General features: G+C 39.0%; 3 protein-coding genes across 3 annotated transcripts; 2 read left to right on the forward strand and 1 right to left on the reverse strand.

Moving 5' to 3' along the window:
- Positions 1-375: 375 nt before the first annotated feature.
- LOC133848082 (uncharacterized) lies at positions 376-21,492 on the reverse strand. Its single transcript, XM_062283461.1, has 8 exons — positions 21,397-21,492; positions 19,704-19,921; positions 11,004-11,109; positions 2,925-3,078; positions 2,715-2,842; positions 2,330-2,477; positions 2,030-2,152; positions 376-1,925 (listed from the first exon to the last, which is right to left on the reverse strand). Exons 3-8 carry the CDS (start codon positions 11,079-11,081, stop codon positions 547-549), a joined length of 2,010 nt encoding a protein of 669 aa, XP_062139445.1. The 5' UTR covers positions 11,082-11,109; positions 19,704-19,921; positions 21,397-21,492; the 3' UTR covers positions 376-546.
- On the forward strand, positions 6,672-7,626 carry LOC133849007 (farnesol dehydrogenase-like). The gene is made up of 2 exons (XM_062284810.1): positions 6,672-7,293; positions 7,358-7,626. Exons 1-2 carry the CDS (start codon positions 6,721-6,723, stop codon positions 7,538-7,540), a joined length of 756 nt encoding a protein of 251 aa, XP_062140794.1. The 5' UTR covers positions 6,672-6,720; the 3' UTR covers positions 7,541-7,626.
- LOC133848083 (farnesol dehydrogenase-like) lies at positions 9,284-10,278 on the forward strand. The gene is made up of 2 exons (XM_062283462.1): positions 9,284-9,916; positions 9,989-10,278. The coding sequence occupies exons 1-2, from the start codon at positions 9,344-9,346 to the stop codon at positions 10,169-10,171; spliced, it is 756 nt and encodes a 251-aa protein (XP_062139446.1). The 5' UTR covers positions 9,284-9,343; the 3' UTR covers positions 10,172-10,278.
- Positions 21,493-21,789: the final 297 nt, after the last annotated feature.

A 21,789-nucleotide genomic window follows, 5' to 3' on the forward strand; every position in this document is an offset into this window, starting at 1 on the left:
TGTGTGTGTGTGTGTGTGTGTGTGCGCTGTACGAGTCTGATATGATTTGTAATTTGTGATTTGATTGAATTTAACGACTAAATGCACCCAGAAGCAAATTAAAAAAAAAAAAAAACAAACAAATAAAAATAAAATATAAATTGAACAACGTACGCGTATCATAATAATAAATAAATAAGTAATTAATTATTTCAGCACCAAAGTATTTGTGTTGTGTGTGTGTGTCTGTGTGTGTGTGTGGACCGGGACATCCAACGCTTCCAAGTATTGCCATGTTGCCCGCGTAGCTGACGAGTTGTGAGAGAGATAGCGTGAAATAACTAACGAGTTGACACAACAAACGCAAAAAAAAGAAAAGAATGAATAGCTAACGAATGCATGTTTCTTCTGGTCGAGGTGCAAACAGAACTTGTCAGTCAATTGGATATCAAATGAAAAACACAAAGAAAAGAGCGCATGAAATGCTGCAGTTAGGGATGAGTAGGAGAAAAGTGGGGGTAGGAAGGCGGGAAGGGAGTGTAAACAGGAATACTGAAGTGATCTCTCTCACTGCACCGCCTCAGCACTGGGCACCGTCTGTTGCTGCTGCTGCTGTCGCTGTTGCTCCTGCTGCTGCTGCTGTTGCAGGTGTCGCATGCGGAACAGACGCAACGTCATCCATGAGGCCAAAGTGCCGGGCACTGGCATTGGCGTCTGCTTCTCGAGCGCCTCCTTCTGCAGCTGATAGCGATAGAGCAGCGAGCCGGCAATCAAGGCCGACACAATTGTCGCCGATATGACCACAATGAAGAGTATGCTAAAACCGGGCACCGGCATGCAAATGCCATAGACAACCTCCTCACTGATCTTGCCCTGGAAGACGGTGACCGCCTCCTGTTTGGCATCGGGCGAAAAGGCCAGATCCGCCTCTGAGATGACATCGTACAGTCCACTGACGCCCACATCGGCGCTGCGCACCTTGCGATCGGCAATCACCAGCGACCGACGACGACGACGACGTCGCTGCTCCTGTGACGTTGGCGTTTCCGTTGAGCTCGTGTTTTGTGCCTCATCGACTGCATCATCCAAATCAATATGATCCTCGCGTGGTTGCTTCAATGCCTCCGCCTGTGGCCGATAAACGGGACGTGGGACATCGTCCATCTCCGATTTGGGTTCGAGGGAACGTGGTCCTGCCATCGGCACTCCCATGCGCTTTTGAGCCTCCAGCTGACGCGGTCCATGCGGGAATTTGCCGCTCTTCTTCAAGCCCAAATAGCGTTCGCCATCGGCGTCCATGTCGCTGAGATCATCGTCGCCAAACAGATCGGATAGATCGGCCTCCTCATCGGGTATTTCGTGCACCGGACGCGGCTGCAAATTAACGCTCTTCTCCTCATACAAATCGCCGACGCCACCGACACCGACATTGCCTCCACCACCTCCGCCGCCGCCCATAGTCTGCTTGTGATCGTGTATAATGTCCTCGTAGAAAATGTCATGATCCAAACCCATGCCCAGACCATGGGTCGCCGACTGTCCGCCATGGCCGCCCATCGATGCCGGTGGCAAGGCCAAGTCGCGGAACAAATCGTTGCTGCTGCTGCTGCCCACATTGTCCACCATATGGACATCCTTGCGCTCATTCGCGCTGCCAATGGCCGGACCGAGGCCATCGCCACCGGCCGTGTTCTGGCAGTGATCGAGGCAGCCATGACGACAGATCTCCACCTTGCATTTGATGTGCACACTCAGCGCATCGGGGAACTTGAAGGCATGGAAGAAGGCGTACGTTATGACGGTGGCACGTTCGTCGGGGGCACGGGATTTGAGGAAGCGTGAGATCATCTTGGGTCGCAGCACACAACCGAATTCATCGGATAGATTGATCACGTGTCCCGAGCCATCGGAAGCCACACACGACTTGACGCGCATATCGAATTCACCTGTGCGATAAACAAGAGTCAAGAGTGGCATTTAAAATGAGAATTATTTTGATCGGAAAGAGAGAGAGGACGAAAGAGAGAGAGAGAGAGAGACATTCACTTACCGCGATAGTCATTGATGGCCACAACCAGGGTGAGCGTTGATCCTAGCGGCACAATGCCGCTCACTGGCGGCGCCCAGGGTCCCTTGCCATGTTGTATCTCCATCCAGCAATCAACATTATCGCCTGCCCGGTAAAGAAAGCAACAGAAAACGTAAAACGTTTATTTCGACGGCGCTTCGGTTAATTGAAATGCGAGGAGAAATGCCAAGGGCTGCTTTTTTTTTTTTTTTTGTTTTTGGCCCCTTCTCCATTTGTTGCCCTTTTCATTTTTGTGGTTTTTGTGGCAAAGCGCAAACTTACCGCGAAAGTCAAGCTGTATTACATCCAAATCGGCAATTACCATCGGCGGCTTGGAGGCAGTCTTCTCATAGTCATTGAACCATTCGCAGCGCAAGCGTTTCGCCTCGTCCCAGACCTCAAGCAGATCCTTGTCATACTGCACGACTACCTGTGGTTACAATATATATAGAAGAGAACGTTGAGAGGGGGGTTTTTGTTGTTTTGTTTTAAGTAAATTGCTCTCCAGTGAAAAAGACCTCGCAGGCAGGTGAATGTGGGAACAAGCGATCAGTAATCGAAGTTGCAATCGATTTCGATGCAGCCCTCTGATCACTTTGATCCATTTGTGTGTTTTATAAGTTTTAGCAAGAACACATCATTGCTATCTGCCACTCGTGCCACTTACCGTATTCTCGTAGAACTGGCCATTGAGATCCGGTTTGGTGCCGCAGCGGGAATACGAGATGCGGAACGAGAAGAACGTCTTGCCCGTCGATGGTGGCACATACACACAACGTGGATCACTGTGTTGTCCTACAAAAACAACACACAAAAGAAGCGTTGGCATTTTACATTTACAAATCATCATCATTAGTCAAAGTTGTGGCACACGCACCTTTGGAGCTCACAATGCCTTCGAAGGGATGGGAGAAGGTCAAATGCACATCCATGTGATCCTTACCGCACATGACCTCGAGTGAAACTATGTTTGGCATTCCATCCGGCCGCTCCATGGGCCACAGTTCATTACCAGCTATGACTAAACTAAACTGTAAGCAAACAGAGAGAGAGAGAAAAGCATTTCAAGTTTAGATATTGTAAACAGCACGACTTTCTGAGAGTTTTCTGTAGTTATTTCTGCTAACTAAAAGACATAACAAACAATCTCTAGATTCGAGTTATGTAGTGAATTTACTGAACTTGCGAGACCCTTTAAGCAGGAGTCTAGTCGACTCTCTAAGAGACGTAATACTTTCTATATACAATTAATGTAGGAAACGATTTCGAGACTGAACAAGAAATTGTAATCAATTTATTGACCTGTATGACCCTATATTAATTTTTGATCTAGAGTTCATCAATTTTGATGAGTAATAAATGCTAATAATGATTAACAGACTGCATGTATTTTCACAATGATCAATTGCAATCATTTAGCGAGTTTAATAGGCTTATCAGACCCTTTATTTATTTTTAAGTAATAGTCAAGCTAACTTCCTAAGACTTTCAATAGTAAACAATCATTAGATTATTATTTTATTGATTATTTTAATAATAAGCAATTGAAATAAATTACTTGACTTGCGAGACCCTTTATTTATTTTTGAACTAGAATTGAGTTGACTTTTTGTACGTTTTATAAACAATAAGTGTTAGCAATCACAAAGAGAGTGCACAAATTTTTATAACCAAAATTTGTAAAAGGTTTGACGCTCGACACTCGATTTTGAAGACTCTCTAAGTACATTTTGAGTAAACTCTACTTTCTGAGAGACCCAACTAACTATCTTTTTTAACTATTTATAAAGAAATACTATATTAGTATTATTTATCTTAAATTATATTTCAATCAATACTCGCCATAAACTTTTTACAAGTCAAACCTGTGAAGAGATTTTGCCACTTGAAAGTGGTGCAACATATTTTATCTGCACTACCAAATTTTAATTAACTTGGACTTTTACTCATTAAGAAATATATTTATCTGTTGATTTTTTGTTGGTCGTCGGTTTGGTCATGATGCACAATTTTCACATGTAGATCGTCGAGTTTAGATGCTGCCAACGATGTGTAGAGCACCGTTATAATTTCTAATTAACGCAATTCCCACAGGCAAACTTGACACCTGCAGCTGCAACTTGCAACTTGCCAGTTGCCACTTGCCTGTTGCCTGTTGCCACTTGCCACCACTAACTCGAACACAACTGGTATAAATCGCAGACATCGCCATCAACGAATCTGGCTTGGAATTCGCGCACTAAATTAACGGGCAGCCACAGATACTAGTTGCCAGACTTGTTGCTAAGTTAACTGTGGCTGTTGCTCTGGCTGTGGCTGTGGCTGTGGTTGGCAGCATTTCTTCAACCCCACCGCACACGCTGCGGCACAAAAGGGTCGTCTGCTGATGGCCTTGAGGCTGTGCCTCTGTATCTGTCTCTGCCTCTGCCTCTCTCAATGCTAATCACTTTATTTATTTTAATTACACTTGCTGGCCAGCCAAACATGTTACCAATAAAAACGAAATGCCGCTTCAATTTGCCAGCCATCGGAGTGACCAGCGAGAAAGCAAATTCCAATGCACTTTGGCAAAAGTTAGTGTGAGGCAGCTGCAAAGCTGCAGACAACTCGTCTATCTGGAATCTGGATAGGTCTCCGGCTAGCTGAGTAGCTAGCTGGCTGCGCCATTTGCATACTTGCCCCAAAGCTGCCTTGCCAATTGTGGCAAGACACGAGCCGGATTCCAAGAGGGGGCATCAACAAAATGCTGACCAGTTGCTCCCTCTCTGTGGTGCAGCCAAATTGCAAATGGAATTTCTCGTTGCACTTGCAACAGTAAAAGTTGCTCCACTTGCTTCACGCAAACAGCATTCAAAGACCCAAAAGCAATTCAATCCAGTTGTCTTCGCATCATCTCCCATCCTCTTCCCCTCGGTCTTTTCTTTTTGTTTTTTAATACCCAAATACACACAAAGAATACAACGCAATGCGGTGCCAAATTGTCTGCAATGTGTGGCAACAAACAGCTGAGTTCATACAGCGAACCTGTCATAGGCAATAATTGATTATTAAGCACTCCAAACTGCTTTATCCCAAGCGTATTTCTATCAACACCCAAATTTCTAAGGTAGTGCTCATAAATCTTGAATATTCTCGAATGCTATTTCACCACCTTAACTCTATGAAACGCAATCCCTACGAAGTACATTCAAACCTAAAAATAAAACATAAAACAGCAACAGCGATTAAGTTCCAACTTCATTCTAGAACAATTTTCTTAGTCACTCGAAGAATTTCTTCACAAATAATTTAACTCTTTCAATAACTTAGTTTGTAGCTATTAAAATGTCATCAGTTAAAAAAGACATGTCTTTGATTACTTTAATTTGTGTTAATTAAACTAACCTACGACAACGATGCTATCTGTGTGAATGATTCTATAAGATTCCGAACTAAAATCTACAAATCAGCAAACCAGCAAGCAATTAAATTTTCACTTTATTCTAGAACAATTTCGTTACTTGAGAATAATTTAGTTTGCTTCTGTAGCTATTAAAATGTCATCAGTTAAATAATAACTTAATAACTTTGCTATTACAAAAATATACTACAAAAATATAAAAAATTTTTTATTGAAATTTCGAAATCAACAAAATAAAATTCCATATTTATTTCAGAAGAATATATAATTGAATAATTTAGCTTGCTGCTCTTGCTATTAAAATATCGTCAGCTTGATAAAAGAAAGTTTAATTTGTATAAAACTACTCTGCGTCAACATGATGCTATCAAAAATGTTTAATTTTTATTAATTATATTACTTGAAATTGAAAACCGTAATCAGCAAATGTTTATTGTTTGCTTGCCAATATTAGCTCATTTCATTAATTTGTAAACATCAAATGTAAATTAGTCTTTATTTATTCCTCAACGCTCTCAGAGCATGATAAGAGCAAAGCAATATCGTAGAGTGACGACGTTTTAATACCCTGTAAATATATGTTTGATTTAAAAGAGACGTTAAGTATTTTGCGCTAGTGACAATTTCAAACACATAAACTGTAAACATATGCTTTTTTGGTATATTACTAATAACCAAACTACAAAATACTATTTTTTGTATAATTTTTAAGGCACATCCTCTTTGAGCTGCGAGCTTTTTAGTTGTTTTGGTTTTGCATAATGTGACGCGTAAAGCTGATTCGCTCACTCTCTTGCTAATTATGGCTGGAACAGCTTTTCTGTCAGCCAGCTGATCGAGAGAGCGCGAGGGAGCGAAATAACATGAAACGAAAAAAAAGAGAGCACAGCACACACATTGTCATTCAAGGTTGCTTCTAATAGCCTATTTCCACTGCAAAAACTCGGTTTCTTCGTTTCTTATCCATGTAAAAACCCATAAGAAAAAAAGTCAGTTCGAAACGTAAAAGAACTGAGTGGCAGTGGAAAAAGGCTATAAGTGGACAAGACTGGGTAATCAGCATGACTTGACGTATTTTTGGGGGGCCGCACTCACAGAGCAAGAGAGAAAACGAGTTAAGAGATAAAGGGTTGTGTGGGGAGGAAGACGTAGCAAGAATACTTGGACGTTGGGCATAAATATAGTATTATAAAAACTGCGCCCCATTGGAGCTACAGCTTCAGTTTGTGCCTTGTCACATCGCAGCAAGCAAGAGAAATTTTGATTGAAAATAATGAATCGTTGGTTGAATCGCGTTGCCGTTGTGACCGGTGCCAGCTCTGGCATTGGAGCGGCATGCTGCAAAAATCTAGTGGCCAAGGGAATGACCGTTGTGGGTTTGGACCGTCGCGAGAATCGCCTCGGTGAGATCAAGGCAGCGTTGCCCGCTGATCAGGCGGCGCGATTCCATGGCCGCAAATGTGATGTGACCGAAGAGCAGCAGGTGATCGAGACATTCGCCTGGGTCGATCAGACGCTGGGCGGTGCCGATGTCCTGGTGAACAGTGCGGGCATTGTGCGTCATACCATGATCACTGGGGCGGGCAACAGTGCCGACATGCGTGCCATTCTCGACACCAATGTCCTGGGTGTCTCGTGGTGCACTCGCGAGGCATTCCAGTCGCTGGAACGTCGCAAGATCGATGACGGTCATGTGGTGATCATCAACAGCGTTTCGGGTCACGCTGTGCCCAACGAGCCGGGCATAAGTTTCAACATGTATTCGCCATCGAAGCATGCGATCACCGCTCTCACCGAGGTGCTGCGTCAGGAGTTTTCCGCCAAGGGCACGAAAACTAAGATTACCGTAAGTTTGAAATGAAGAATATGTTTTTGTTTGCTATATATTAATATCTATCCCACTCTCTCAGAGCGTTAGTCCCGGCGCTGTGGACACCGAGATCATTGACAAGGAGGCCATGAAGGCCCTCAATATCGAGTTTCCCATGCTACGTCCTGAGGATGTTGCCGATGCCGTCGCCTACTGTATTCAGACGCCACCAAACGTCCAGATTCACGAGCTGACCATCAAGCCAATTGGCGAGAAATTCTAAACTTATTTATTAAGTGCTGTTTGTTCTAGACTCTTTCAGCTACAATATTTATCTATGTACCAACAACCAAATATCGTATTATAGGCTAGCTAATAAACACTGATTAAACACATATTTGTAATCAATTTCGCAACCAAATTTTCAGAAATTACAAAAACTATAGTCATTATATAGTTATTATAGTTATTAGATGCCAAAATTTGCAGCTCTAGTTTCAAAATTGCGCTTGTTATTCGATATTTGTCAATTTTTGGAGGCGGGAGTGGGCGTGGCAAAAATTTGAAATAATCTTGATCTGCGTGCAAACAAAACAAATGCTGTCTAAAAAAATTATAGCTCTATCTCTTATAGTCTCTGAGATCTAGGTGTTCATACGGACAGACGGACAGACGGACATGGCTAGATCGTCTCTGCTGTTGACGCTGATTAAGAATATACTACAATAGCATACTTTATGGGGTCGGAGATGCCTCCTTCTATCTGTTACATACATTTCCTGCCGGCACAAAGTTATAATACCCTTCTACCCCATGAGTAGCGAGTATAAAAAAGCACGTCTTTTATTTCTTTAATTTGTGTTAATTCAAATAACCTACGACAACGATGCTATATGTGTGAGTGATTCTATGAGATTTCGAACTGAAATCTACAAAACAACAGCAAATTTCCACTTTATTATAGAACAATATCGTTACATGGGAATAATTTAGTTTATTTCTGTAACTATTAAAATATCATCAGTTAAATAATAACTTAATAAGTTTAATTCGTGTGAAACCATCGCTATTGAAAAATATACTACAAAAATATAAAATTTTTTTTTTTTAATTTTTTAATGAACAAAATTAAATTCCAACTGTATTTTAGAAGAATATATTATTGAATAATTTAGCTTGCTGCTCTTGCTTGTAAAATGTCGTCAGCTTGATAAAAGAAAGGCGTGCCTTTCATTAGATTAATTTGTATAAAACTACTCTGCGTCAACATGATGCTACCAAAAATGTTTAATTTTTATTAATTATATTACTTGAAATTGAAAACCGTAATCAGCAAATGTTTAGTTTACTTCCCAATATTAGCTCATTTCATTAATTTGTAAACATCAAATGTAAATTAGTCTTTATTTATTCCTCAATGCTCTCAGAGCATGGCAAGAGCAAAGCAATATCGTAGAGTAACGACGTTTTAATACCCTAAAAATATATGTTTGATTTAAAAGTGACGTGACAATTTCAAACACATAAACTGTAAACATATGCTTTTTTGGTATATTATTAACCAAACTACAAAATACTATTTTTTGTATATATTTTGAGGCGCTTTCTAGAATTATTTAACGATGACAAGTTGAGCACACCCTCTTTGAGCAGCGAGCTTTTTTGTTGTTTTGGTTTGCCGAATGTGACGCGTAATGCTGATTCGCTTACTCTCTTACTATATATGGCTGGAAGAGCTTTTCTGTCAGCCAGCTGATCGAGAGAGCGGGAGAGTGCGAGACAACACGAAACGAAAGAAGAGAGCAGAGCACACGTATTGTCATTCAAGGTTGCTTCTAAGTGGACAAGTCTGGGTAATCAGCATGACTTGACGTATTTTTGGGGGGCCGCACTCACAGAGTCAGAGAGCGAGAGAGAGAAAGAGTTAAGTGATAAAGGGTTGTGCAGGGAGGGAGACGTAGCGAAAATAGTTGGACGTTCGGCAGGCGAAAAAAAAGCACTATAAAAGCTGTGCCCCATTGGAGCTACGGCTTCAGTTTGTGCCTTGTCACATCGCAGCAAGCAAGAGAAATTTTGATTGAAAATAATGAATCGTTGGTTGAATCGCGTTGCCGTTGTGACCGGTGCCAGCTCTGGCATTGGTGCCGCATGCTGTAAAGATTTGGTTTCCAAGGGCATGATCGTTGTGGGTTTGGCCCGTCGCGAGAATCGCCTCGACGAGATCAAGGCAGCGTTGCCCGCTGATCAGGCGTCGCGTTTCCATGGCCGCAAATGCGACGTGAGCGATGAGCAGCAGGTGATCGAGACATTCGCCTGGGTCGATCAGACGCTGGGCGGTGCCGATGTCCTGGTGAATAACGCCGGCATTGTGCGTCACACCACGATCATTGGGGCGGGAAACAGTGCCGATTTGCGTGCCATTCTCGACACCAATGTCCTGGGTGTCTCGTGGTGCACTCGCGAGGCATTCCAGTCGCTGGAACGTCGCAAGATCGATGACGGTCATGTGGTCATCATCAACAGCGTTGCGGGTCACGCTGTGCCCAATGTGCCGGGCATGAGCTTGAACATGTATTCGCCATCGAAGCATGCGATCACCGCTCTCACCGAGGTGCTGCGTCAGGAGTTTGCCGCCAAGGGCACGAAAACTAAGATTACCGTAAGTTTGAAATGAAGAATATGTTTTTGTTTGCTATATATTAATCTTTCTCCCACTCTCCCACTCTCTCAGAGCGTTAGTCCCGGCGCTGTGGATACCGAGATCATTGACAAGGAGGCCATTAAGGCAATCAATATCGAGTTTCCAATGCTGCGCTCCGAGGATGTTGCCGATGCCGTCACTTACTGTATTCAGACGCCACCAAATGTCCAGATTCACGAACTGACCATCAAGCCAATTGGCGAGAAGTTCTAAACTTATTTATTAAGTGCTGTTTGTTCTAGACTCTTCCAACTACAATATTTATTTATGTACCAACAACCTTTTTTTTTTTTATATAAATAAACAATTAATCTACCATATTTATCACTATCCAACGATCATATTAGTAGCTAGCTAATAAACACTGATTAGACACGTTTTTGTAATCAACTTCTAATCAGTTTGAAAGCGAAATTCCCAGAAATTATATAGAACAGTTGTTGACCCATTGTCTATACTTCACTTTTATTGCTACAAAATTTAGTTATGTTTAGTCATTAATCAATGCAATGCAATATCAAGATATAGATAATACATCGATTTAATGGTTTAGCTAATCGGAACTGAAAAAAAGTTTAAGCAAATTTCATAAATAAATCTACCAAATTTAGTCACATCGAGTCGAGTAAACTCAACCTTACCCTTTCGATATCTTTTCTGATAGCCTTGACAATATTATCGTAACATTAAGTTCTTATACGAGTGTTTGTCAAGTTGTTCGCAGGTGTCGAAAGCTTAGACATGGACAAAATTTCGTGACAAACAAATTTGTAGAAAGTTTCGATTTGTGATTTATGATGAAATTTCTTAATAGAGAGTTTGTTAATTACCACTTATAATACCATTAGTTGTAATTATCCAGTTGCAAAGTTAAAAATAGCATTAATTCTTATTTTTAACTTTTTCGTCGATCATTTATAATTTTAAATTGCATATAATTAAGGGGTATCTACTTATTGTAATATGAGTTAAATGTTCGAAAGTGTTTCTATTTTTAATTTCGCATCTGTTTTACTATTATTATTTGTTGGGATTGTAAACTCACCATTAAATGTAAAATAAATATACAGCTACTCAGTCTAAGGTCCCACAGACGTGTAGGACCTTTTTGTGGGCTCCACATGCTGGCGATTTCGCCGCTACTTCTATATCTGAAAATGAAAAAGAGAAAAGGGAGAAAGAGATTATTTGGTTTGTCATTGCACTAAACATTATCATTAAATGAATCTTTTTAATCGTGTGGTTGTAGCTTGCAGCTTAACATGTGGTTTTTGTGGCTTGTGGCACGTGCGGCAGCTGTAATTTAATCGCTGCCACACTGTGGTTGCCACTCTGAATACTTTGAACAAAAAGCGAATCAGTTGTAGACGCAGCAAAATATGATTTCAATGTTAGTGATTTCGCAAATACTTTTCTATATAGATCTTTGTATTCTAGAAATTTAATTTAAAGTTATAAATAAAATATATTAAGAATATAAGTCGAATCCAACAATGAATTCCCATAAAGTTATTTGCTTCATTCCTCTCTCGCATTAAATTTCTAGTGTTTCGGAATTTGAATCTTTAAATAACAAAATGTATGTAATAAATAGATACACCATCGGTCTGCTCCATACAAAATTAATCATAATTAGTAATAAAAAGATCAAATATATTTCCAAACAATCGCGCTTGCTTGTGTTTAAACAACGTTGGCAAACAAAGAATTCATATTCATAATTCATTTCTTATAACTTTGCTATATAAGTAGTTGTATGAATCTGACAATAGGTTGTACTTGAGAAATATAATGCAAAAAATCAAGTAAAAAATAATACAACATAATAAACAGCTCTAACAATCCAGCTTGTCTGTGCTTAAAACAATAACAAGTACATTTTCTATATAGCTATAATGAGTTAACAGATTTGCAATTGAGTTCCATTTTACAAAAAAGCTTTTAAATGGATATTTGCTTCAATCTTTTCTATTAGTTATAAAGTAGTATATGTTTTCCCATTCAAAAAAATTCTACATTTATTTTGTATATGTAATTTGACATACTATTTCTAGGGAACAATTATCTATATAATAAAAAGAGATATTTTCACATAAATTGAAGCTCGCTTAAGTTGCAAAAAATGTTCTGTTATCGGCATGCGTTATCGAAAAAGTGATTATTATTGGTCGTAATAACACTCAATTGATAGAAATTCGTTAGATAACAAATTGTAAGGTCATAGCTCACTGACCAGCCCCAAGACAAAGATTGGTGCAAATCGAATTATAAGTGCGATAATGCATGATATCTTTAAAGTGTTGTGGCACTTAAGTGCAACGATCAGTTGCAAGTTGCAATCGATCGAAACCTTCGGGTCAATCAGCATCGATTACCGATTGGACACACTAATCGGAGTCTCTCGCCACGATAAACGATATTGCGTGTAATTTCAATGGCTTGGCAATTGCCTTTGGGGTTCGTCGAAAGGTTCAAAGTTGAATGCCACCACTTATCAATTGCCACAGAGTGTGGCACGCCGCTAGCTACAAGTTGCTGTGAGCTCTCTCTCTCTCAGCGATTTATCTTCGGGTATCAAATTTATGATTAACAATTTTCCAAGAGCGAGCTAAAACTTTAACAATATCAAAACAAATAAGCGGGACTTGCAAAGAATTTACTGAAAAAAATACAGCTTCCAACTATTTAAACTTGTTTTTTGAAGGGAATTTGTAAGAATGAATTAAGTTGCTTAATTAATATTGTTTGAGTATTATGGACATTATTTAGTATCTACAAAATTCGAATGCATGAATATCAATATCTTCAAAAAGTGCAAGTAAATATTATATATTTATGGCTCGTTAATATATTATATCAGAAAACAATACAGAATTTTAATACTGAATTTAAGAATTTTGGTATCAACAAATTTAAGTACATATTTTCACACTTGGGTTTGTTCCGTTTTTTATCTGTGCACAAACTGTGAGCCAAAAAATTTTAGTTTAATATTTAATATATAAAACTGTAGCAATGTGTCCTTTTATTTGTTTAGCACGATTTTATATTCTTTGAGTTGGGTCACTTCAAAATATTCCATTAAAAGTAAAATAATTTTGATTAAAATCATTATAATCATAAAAAAGAAGTAAAGATAACATTTATAATAATTTTCAACATAATAATAGAATAAATTCCCTTTTTATGCATTTTTTTTTATTTTATTTTGTTGTATTGTACTTTATTGTAAATTATTTTATTTTTTTTGTTAACTTTTATTGCATTTTCATTTTATTTCATTTCATTTTCTTGCGTTTCATTTCATTTTATTTCACTTTGTTTCATTTCATTTCTTAGCATTTCATCTCATTACATCTCATTTCATTTCATCTTATCTCATTTCCTTTCATTTAATTTCACTTCATTTAGTTAATTCCATTCCGTTCTATTCTATTTCATTTCAACTTATTTTTTTTTTGTGCTATATTGCATTCTTTAAAAAATATGAATTACTTTTAAGGTAAATAATCAGCAAATAGAAGTATCTATAAAAGATTTCTAGTCACCCATTTGAAATATACCTCGAATAATTAATTGTTGACGAATTCGAAATAGTAAAATCCGGATCGCAATGCTGAGAAAAACAGCTGCGCGAAACTAACTGTAATCAGGTGGCTCAGTTCAATTTGTGAATACGCTGCGAGGCGTGTTGCACTTTCACTGCTGCTGCTGATGTTGATGTTGGTGGAGCGGCAAGTGGCAGCAAGATTTGAAAGACGCCGACATTTGGACACTGGCATGAATCAATCAATCAATCAATCAATCACTGCTCACTCCCAACCCACAAGCGTCGAGCAATCATAATAAAAACAGCAAGAAACGAAAAAAAAGGAAAAAAAAAACTCTGAGTGAACTTTAAATTCTTTTATGATTTGATTTGATTTGATTTGCTTCTCTCTTTTATGGATGGCGATGGCGTAGTTATGCTTTATTTGATGTTTTCTTCTTTCCAACTTCTTGTTGTTTTCTTGTTCGTTTCTTCTATTTGCACACTTTTACCGCAAAGCACAGGTGATCAGGGCAGGTGAAAATGAAATCGAAATTATTGTTGCGAGCGCTGCTTTCAATGTTCGATTGTATACACAAAAAGGCAAAATGACGGATCGAGTCATCAGCTGCAGATACAGCTACAAGATACAGATACAAACACACACACACACACACACACAGATACAGATACAGCAGCAATTTAAAAGAGTCAGCTATTGTTAAGCTGCATTGTTGTTGTTGTTGCTGTTGGTTGTTGGTTTTGAATTCAAGCGCAAAAATGCGGTCAGAATCTCTCGCTGTAGAACTGTAAATTGAATACGTCAGTCGGAAAGAGCAAACAGAAAACAGCAACAACAACAACAACAACAATCAATAGAAATGCGATTTAACAACGGTAAATTGTCTGTATAAATTTTGTTGTATTTGTCTTTAATTTGAGCCCAATTAATTTCTCTTTTCTGTTGTTTTGCTCTGCAGCTGTTTTCACTCTTCACTCTTCGTTCTTCTTTAGTTTTTTTTGTGTGTGTGTTTGTTTTTTTTTCGACAGGCTAATTAGACAAAACTTGTAGACCACATTTGTCCGCTAAAACGGTAAAGAATCCGTCGTCAACTCTATTTATGTTGCTGTTGTTGTTGTTGTTGATCAGCTGTGTTGTGGCCAAGATCAAGATCAAGATTTCGAGCCAACAAAATCAAACTCGTGCCAAGCAAGCAACCAAGCAAAGAAGCAAGCAACGAACGCGTCTAACTGTTTTGCATGTGGCTCGACAGCTGCTGCTGTTGATGTTGCTGCCACACCGTTGCAGCCACCCAGAGAGGCATAGAAAGAGAGAGAGAGACTCTTGTGTTGCTGCCACGCCGTGGCGCCCAATTAAGTGGCCCGCCTGGCCGGGATCTACTTAATAGCCAAGTCTGCAACTCCGCCGGCTCTGTCTGCCAGTCTCGAGGTCTAAATATGTAAGCCAAAGAAAGTGCGGCAACTGTTCGTTGCTGGTGTGGCATAGTGGCATGGTGCGCATGTTGCACGCTCCGCTAACGCTTAATTAATGGTAATGGCAGGCAGCAACAGTTGCCGTCGCCGTCGCCGTCGCAGTTTGCAATTAACAGTATCGCATTTTGAATGAGGATTTGAAAATGATGGGAGGCGAGGTTTTTGGGGGCTTTCCACTTGCTACTCGTTACTTGCCACTTGCCACTGCAACTTGCTGTCTGCTACGCTATATTTGCCGCATCGATCAAATGAAATGGAAAAGAAAATTGTCGCACAATTTTTGCGCAGTTTTCACTTTTCATTTTCATGCAGCTGACCGTCGCTGCCCACGTTCTCCCCCCCACCCCTCTCTTTCCCCACTCACTCCACCATCCGAGTTAGCTTGCCACAAATTGAGGCAAATAGCATATGAAAAGCCATTTGGGCGGTTTGGCTTGGGAAAATTGGCTATACGGCGACCACTTTCGAATTATAGCGTTTTTCCACTCTCACACACACACACACACACACACACTCACACACACACACATAATCAGTTAAACGGTAAATCACCAAACAAAACGCAGTTACTTATTGAGCTTTGTTTTGTTTCTTTTGCTTTTCTGGTTTTTTTAACGAAGCGGCGCCTTCTTTGAGTTGCACAAAAATGAAAACCAAACTCAACTCAAGCATATTCATGTTAATTATAATCATCATCATCATATAATAATACAATTGGCAATCCGCAAGCTGCATGCTGCATGTGGAAAATTGTCTGTGCACCATAAATAGCAACAACAACAATAATAATAATAATAATAATAATAAGTAATCGCAATAGAAATAAAAAATGAAATACGTTCCCCCAAAAATGGTTCACTTTCTTTTGCACCCAATTTGAATTGAAACTGGTTTCGAAACTGCACCTGGAACTAGTTGAACTGAACTGAACTCAACTGAACTGAACTGGTGCTAACATTATATTGTTTATGGCGCCATTATCAGCCACACAATGAGCCACAAAACAACCAGCCAGTCAGTCAGTCAGCCACTTTTTTCTTTTTGGGCAATACTTAGTTAATCGTTAGTGGGTTTATTTACCCGTTTATTGTAACTGTTGTTCGAAATCGCCACAAAGAGTTGCTTCAAATCAATGCCGACTCCGCTAGTTTCACTATCATATCACATATTTCACATTATGTCTACTTGAAGTTATTTAAAAAATATATATATATATGATTTAATATCAGCAAGTTTCCTAAATTTAATGCAAGCTAAGTTAATTTCACTATCGAATCACATATTTCACATTTTGTCTACTTAAAGATACTTAAGAAATATATATATTTATGATATATATGATTAATAATATTAATAATATCAGCAAGATTCATAGATTCAATGCAAACTGAGTTAATTTCACTATCAAATCACATATTGCACCTTTTATCTACTTAGAATCATTAAAAAATATATATTTATATGATTTAATATCAGCAAGATTCTTAAAATCACAGCAAGCTGAGCAAATTTCATTATTTCAATCGCATCGTTAACATAAAAGTTATTCAAAAAAAATATATTTGTGATGATATATGGTATGATGTTCGGTAAAGAAAATTCGAATTCATATATTTCTAAAATTTAATATCAGAAAGATTCTAAAATTCAATGCAAACTGAGCTATCGAATGATGTTTTATTATATTTCGCCTATTTAAAGTTATTTTTAAAATATTTATATAAAAATTCCTCATAGTGGATTTCATTTGGGATTACATTTTTTATCTAAGATGGTATCGTAAGCTTTATTCCTTTGTTAACACATCCGTTTATTTAAAAATAAAAATAAATTAGTAATAAATAAATATAATACTGAAGAAAAAAGAGATGTTAATGAATCAAAAGAAAACTAACAACATAAATATGACTTTTGAAGCAAATAGAGTTAAGAACTTTAAATAAATTATGAGTAGAATATTAAACATACAAAATATTGCTAGATAGCAAAGTGTTTATGTGGCTTATTCTTGATTTTGTCTAAGTGATGTCTATATAAGTAAATTTAAGCCGAAGGCTTAAAATTTTATATTTAATTTGTAACTATTATAAATAAAAAATAAGTATAGTAAATTTATGCCACATCAAACAGACTGACAGAAACTGATCTTTCTATTATGTTTAATTAAGTGAATACTTGTTAACTACTTAGCAAATTTGTGAATGATTTGAGAAAACACTTCAAACTCACATGGTTGTAATTTTTGTAATAGGAAAAAGCTATTTGTGGTATATGAATTATCTTTGCAGGCCAGTAGAGTGAATATATAATTCGCATCTGACATATTAATCCAGCCTTATTTAGGGCAATGCAGTCTATGAAATTGGCCAGATGCCAAAGCACAGCAATTTGCCACAGGCCGTTGGGATAAGGTGCAAATGGTTTGCTAATGGAAATATAAACACACACACATATATACAGAGGGGGAGAGGGAGGGAACATCCGTATTTCTAATATTCAAAATGGGCGTCTGTGAAGAGTCGAGAACGTGTCAAATTGCCCGACAACAGCAACAGCAGCAGCAACAGCAGCAGCAACATCAGCAGCAACAGCTGCAACCACAAAAGTGTTTTGGGAATTTGCAACTGGGAGAACTGGGAGCAGCCTTTTGTTTTGTTGCATTTAGTTTCGTTTTGTCAGCGAAGTCAACTGGTAACTTGCAACATTGCAACAAATAGCAAATATATATATACATTTGTGAGCATTGAACGCACTCAGATTTAAATGTATCTTTAACATTTCTTAAAGAACTTTCTCTTCAAGCGTTTTAAATACTTTTATAGGAGAATTGTACTTTTATATTATTTCGTTGAATTGAATTTTATTTTATTCCGATTTAAATATCTCTAAAAACTTTTCCTTAAACATTTTCAAGTGCTTTAAAGACTTTCCTAAGAGACTTGCGCTTTTGTATCTTTACTTTACTCTCCCTTTTTTTTAAACGGAGTTCATCGAGATTTGGGCAAAGATTTCCATTTCATTATTGGAATGCAGCGCATTCGGATCGTGGAGGGGATGGGAAGAGGAGGGAAGGGGAACAAAACAGTCCAAGAAGTGAGTTGGTAACAGTCTTTATTTTTCATCTTCAACTTTTTGTTTTGTATGCAGCATAGAAAGGCAAAAGAACAGTTAGACGCCGGTTGAGATTTCGAAAGAAAAAAAAAAATGAAGACAGAGAACAAGAAAAAATGTTCAAATTGTTAAAGCAGAAAAAGAAAAAAAAACTTGTTGAACGCAAATTAACATTTTTCGAAGAAAGGCATCGCATGTTGATGTTGTATCTGTAGCTATAGCTGTATTTGTATCTGCATCTTTAGCTGTATTTGTGTTTCCGTATTCTGACAACGAGCTGAAGCTGAAGCTGAAGAAACGATGCCAATAGGCAGTCAGATGATGGCCAACAAAAATCGAATTAACTTATAAATTATGCGTCATCCACAAACGGTGGGGAGGGGAGGGGAGGGGAGGGGAGAGAGAAGGGACTGAGGCGTTGATGTGAATGTGGATGTTGTTTATTGCCGGTAGTAGTTGGCGAACGAAAGTCGCACATAAAGAAAGATGTCAAACAATGAATGAAATTCAAATGAATCCGAATAGCAAAATCCATCAGCAGCAGCAGCAGCAGAAGATGCAAAACATCTCTACAAGTTCTACATGAAGTGGAGAGAAGAGTGAGAAGGCGGACGAAGAAGTGGAGAGAGAAGACTTGTTTTGCTCATAGATCAAATAGTAATAGAAGAATTCAACAGACAGAAGACGAGATGTCTTCTTAGGGTGTCCCATGCTGCAAAGCAAACGATTTGAGGCCAACACAGATAGACACCTAAAGAGGAAGACCGACAGACAGAGAAAAGAGGGAGAAGGAGATGGCGATGCAGATGGAGATGGAGAGAAAGAGATAGAGTGAGCAAGACATTTGCAGTTGGAGACTGTCGTTTGCTGCTGATCTCCGTTTGCCAACTTGCAACAACGATGCGACAACAACAACAACAACTTGCAACTTGCAACTTGCGACTGGCAACTTGCAACTTGGCATTGCATTTATGGCCAAGTCGCGTGTTTGTTACCTGTCTCTCTTAATGTGTCCATGTCTGTGTGTTTGTTTTTTGTTCTTGTTGTCTCTTTTTTTTTAACTGGCGCGAGGAATTGAGTTTATTGTGCCACCGAGCGGCGTTCTTTGGTTTTTGTCGCAAGTCGCACATCAGCTTGATTAGAATTCGAAGTAGTTAACGGTGCACTTAATGCGCCCCAAGACGGATCAAATGCATTTAACACCGCTCTCTTCTTGTCAGCGTGTGTGTCTCTGTCTCTGTGTGTGTGTGTGTTTCTTGCGGTATTCTTCGCTAAATGATTCGATTGCTGTTTGATTGATATGTGAACTCATTAGCTTCATTAAGACTTTGCTTGAGAAAAGAAAAAGAAACAAACAAATGCCGCACACTCATTACTCTTTAACGACTAGCAAAAATCGTTAAAGTTGCCTTCTGCAAAAATCGTTTATCGCTTATCGATTATTAGCTAGCTTAAAAGCTATCTGGTAACATTGAAAATTTTGTTAGCTCACGATATGCACAAACATTCAGTTCTCAATTGCATACTTTAGTCTTTTCCCATGCACACACGCACACAAGCAATAAATACTCATGCACAAAGCAACAAAAACAACAATGTATGTTCACTTACCGGTATAAAGCAAATGTCCTCCTCGTGTTTAACTCTTTCTCGTATACGTGCTCGCGTAATTTTCGCTCTCGTTCTTGCAGCTCCTTCAAAGCTCCCACTTAATGAGAATTTTTAACGTGCACTACGTTTTTGTATGCACGTGCGTGTGTGTGTGAGTGTGAGAGAGCTGTGCTGTGTTGTCAACAAGATTTATTTGCTCTCTGAACTAAGTCTAAAAGCTGTTCGCGCGTTCAGCAAGTGCATAAAACAAAAAAAAAAGTACAACAAAAAAAAACAACAAAATTAAATAAATAAATAACGTCAAAAAATGAGATGTGAAGACGAAGACGGTGAAGCAGAAGAAGCAGACGACGACGACGGAAAACATGTAAGTACGTTAAAGAAGATGAAGTGAAATCGGCAGAGCGCTGCATAACACGTAACGTAAATAAGAACCAGCCAAGCAACCAAAGCAAAGCGCTAAGAAGTAACCAGCCAAGCAACAACAACAACCACAGCAAGCCAAGCAAGCAACTCTTGAGAAATGCTGTGGAGTTGGAAATTGTAGTTGAGGTCGGGGTCGAGGGGATATCATAAAGTATTTTTCACATTGAAAAGTTGAAAAGTCCATGATGATGATGATGGTGATGGTGATGATGATGGCAACTGATTAGTGATTAGTTGCCATTTGACACATACACACATACTGTGCATGCACATATCTAAGATATGCACTGTCTTTCTCTGTCGCTCTCTCGTTCTGTTGTATTTGGATCAATGGCAATGAAAGCCGGAGATAACTGACAGACGACAGTGCAGACGATATGTGTAAAAGAACAGACAGACACACAGGTGCACTACTATCCCTCTCTCTCTCTCTGTCTCTCTCATGGACAAACTTGCAGTCTGAGTGTGTGGGAATGTGAATGGCTTGCGTATAGTATTGTCAATAAGTAACCAGAGTAAGGAGTGACAGTGATAGAGAATGAGAGGGAGCGAGGTGGGGGGCTCATGACAGGCCACTTTTTGTGTTCTTATTTTCTTTACACATTGTTTTGATTTGTGTATAATGATGCTTAATACCTTTTCACAGCTTTTGTGTTACGTTGCCGCAACACTAAAAGAAAATAAAATAAAGCTTTGCATCCGCAAATGAAACAAACAACAAAAAAAGAAAAACGATGATTTTGATTTCGATTCTCAATTGGCCAGAGAGAGCACAGCACAGCACAGCTTTTGTGCTAATTGGAAAAAATTAGAAAGCATGAAATGCCGAGTGCGCATCCCCTCTCCCCTATACCTCAGCCAACTGCTTCTGCTGCCTAGCTGGTTAATCGGCCTCGGTTCGACGCGGCTGCGCAGTTGCAGCACAGCACAGCGTTGTTTACAGCTGCAGCTGCTATTGCGATTGCTGCGATATTGATCTTCTTCTTCTGCTTCTTCAATTCTTCTTGTCGTTGCTTTAGCTGTTGTTGTTGTTGTTGTTTGCTCGTGTCCTATTTGACTGTCTGGCGTCCAATTGAATTCACAATTGAACGCTGTAAGCGCACACTTTTAGTTCAATATTTTCGAAGCACAGAAAATGAAAAAACAAAAAAAGAGTTTCCTAATGTTCCTAATGGTCACTTAGCTTTTAACATTAGCCATAGTTAAAGCAGCAGCAACAACAACAAACGCAAGCAACAACAGTTATGATAATAATAACAACACTCACTTCACTAAAAGATCGCTTGCTGAGAACAACACAACAACAATAAAAAAAAAAATAACAACAGAACTTAAAGCACTTTATACACTGACACTGGGGCTAGGCAACAAGAGCACGAGACAAAAACGAGACTCGTTCACGATCCGAGCGAAATTCGAATGCGGGCGTTTATTCGGGATTCTGATTCGGATTCGGGACTCGGATTCGAAATCGAATTCTGTGCAAATGATGCGCCAAAGCGAGCCAAAGACGTGTGAACTCGTCGAGCGACGAACGCGAAATACACGCGAACCAACCAAGATACTTTCTTTGGCCTCGTAATGTAACTGTCGGGAACAGAAGAAGAAATTCAAGACAAGCTCAACACGCACACATGCAGAAAGAAAGAGAGAGACACCG

Source organism: Drosophila sulfurigaster, chromosome X, assembly GCF_023558435.1.
Source record: "Drosophila sulfurigaster albostrigata strain 15112-1811.04 chromosome X, ASM2355843v2, whole genome shotgun sequence".
NCBI classification, from domain to species: domain Eukaryota; kingdom Metazoa; phylum Arthropoda; class Insecta; order Diptera; family Drosophilidae; genus Drosophila; species Drosophila sulfurigaster.

What these genes read in the sequence shown, in the direction of transcription:
- LOC133849007 (XM_062284810.1), top strand. Translation starts at nt 6,721, where the DNA reads ATGAATCGTTGGTTGAATCGCGTTGCCGTTGTGACCGGTGCCAGCTCT. An exon ending in GCACGAAAACTAAGATTACC is followed by an intron (nt 7,294 to 7,357) that starts GTAAGTTTGAAA and finishes CCACTCTCTCAG; the next exon opens with AGCGTTAGTCCCGGCGCTGT.
- LOC133848083 (XM_062283462.1), top strand. Translation starts at nt 9,344, where the DNA reads ATGAATCGTTGGTTGAATCGCGTTGCCGTTGTGACCGGTGCCAGCTCT. An exon ending in GCACGAAAACTAAGATTACC is followed by an intron (nt 9,917 to 9,988) that starts GTAAGTTTGAAA and finishes CCACTCTCTCAG; the next exon opens with AGCGTTAGTCCCGGCGCTGT.
- LOC133848082 (XM_062283461.1), bottom strand. Translation starts at nt 11,081, where the DNA reads ATGTGGAGCCCACAAAAAGGTCCTACACGTCTGTGGGACCTTAGACTG. An exon ending in TATTTATTTTACATTTAATG is followed by an intron (nt 3,079 to 11,003) that starts GTGAGTTTACAA and finishes GTTTGCTTACAG; the next exon opens with TTTAGTTTAGTCATAGCTGG. An exon ending in AATACAGCTTGACTTTCGCG is followed by an intron (nt 2,153 to 2,329) that starts GTAAGTTTGCGC and finishes TTTACCGGGCAG; the next exon opens with GCGATAATGTTGATTGCTGG.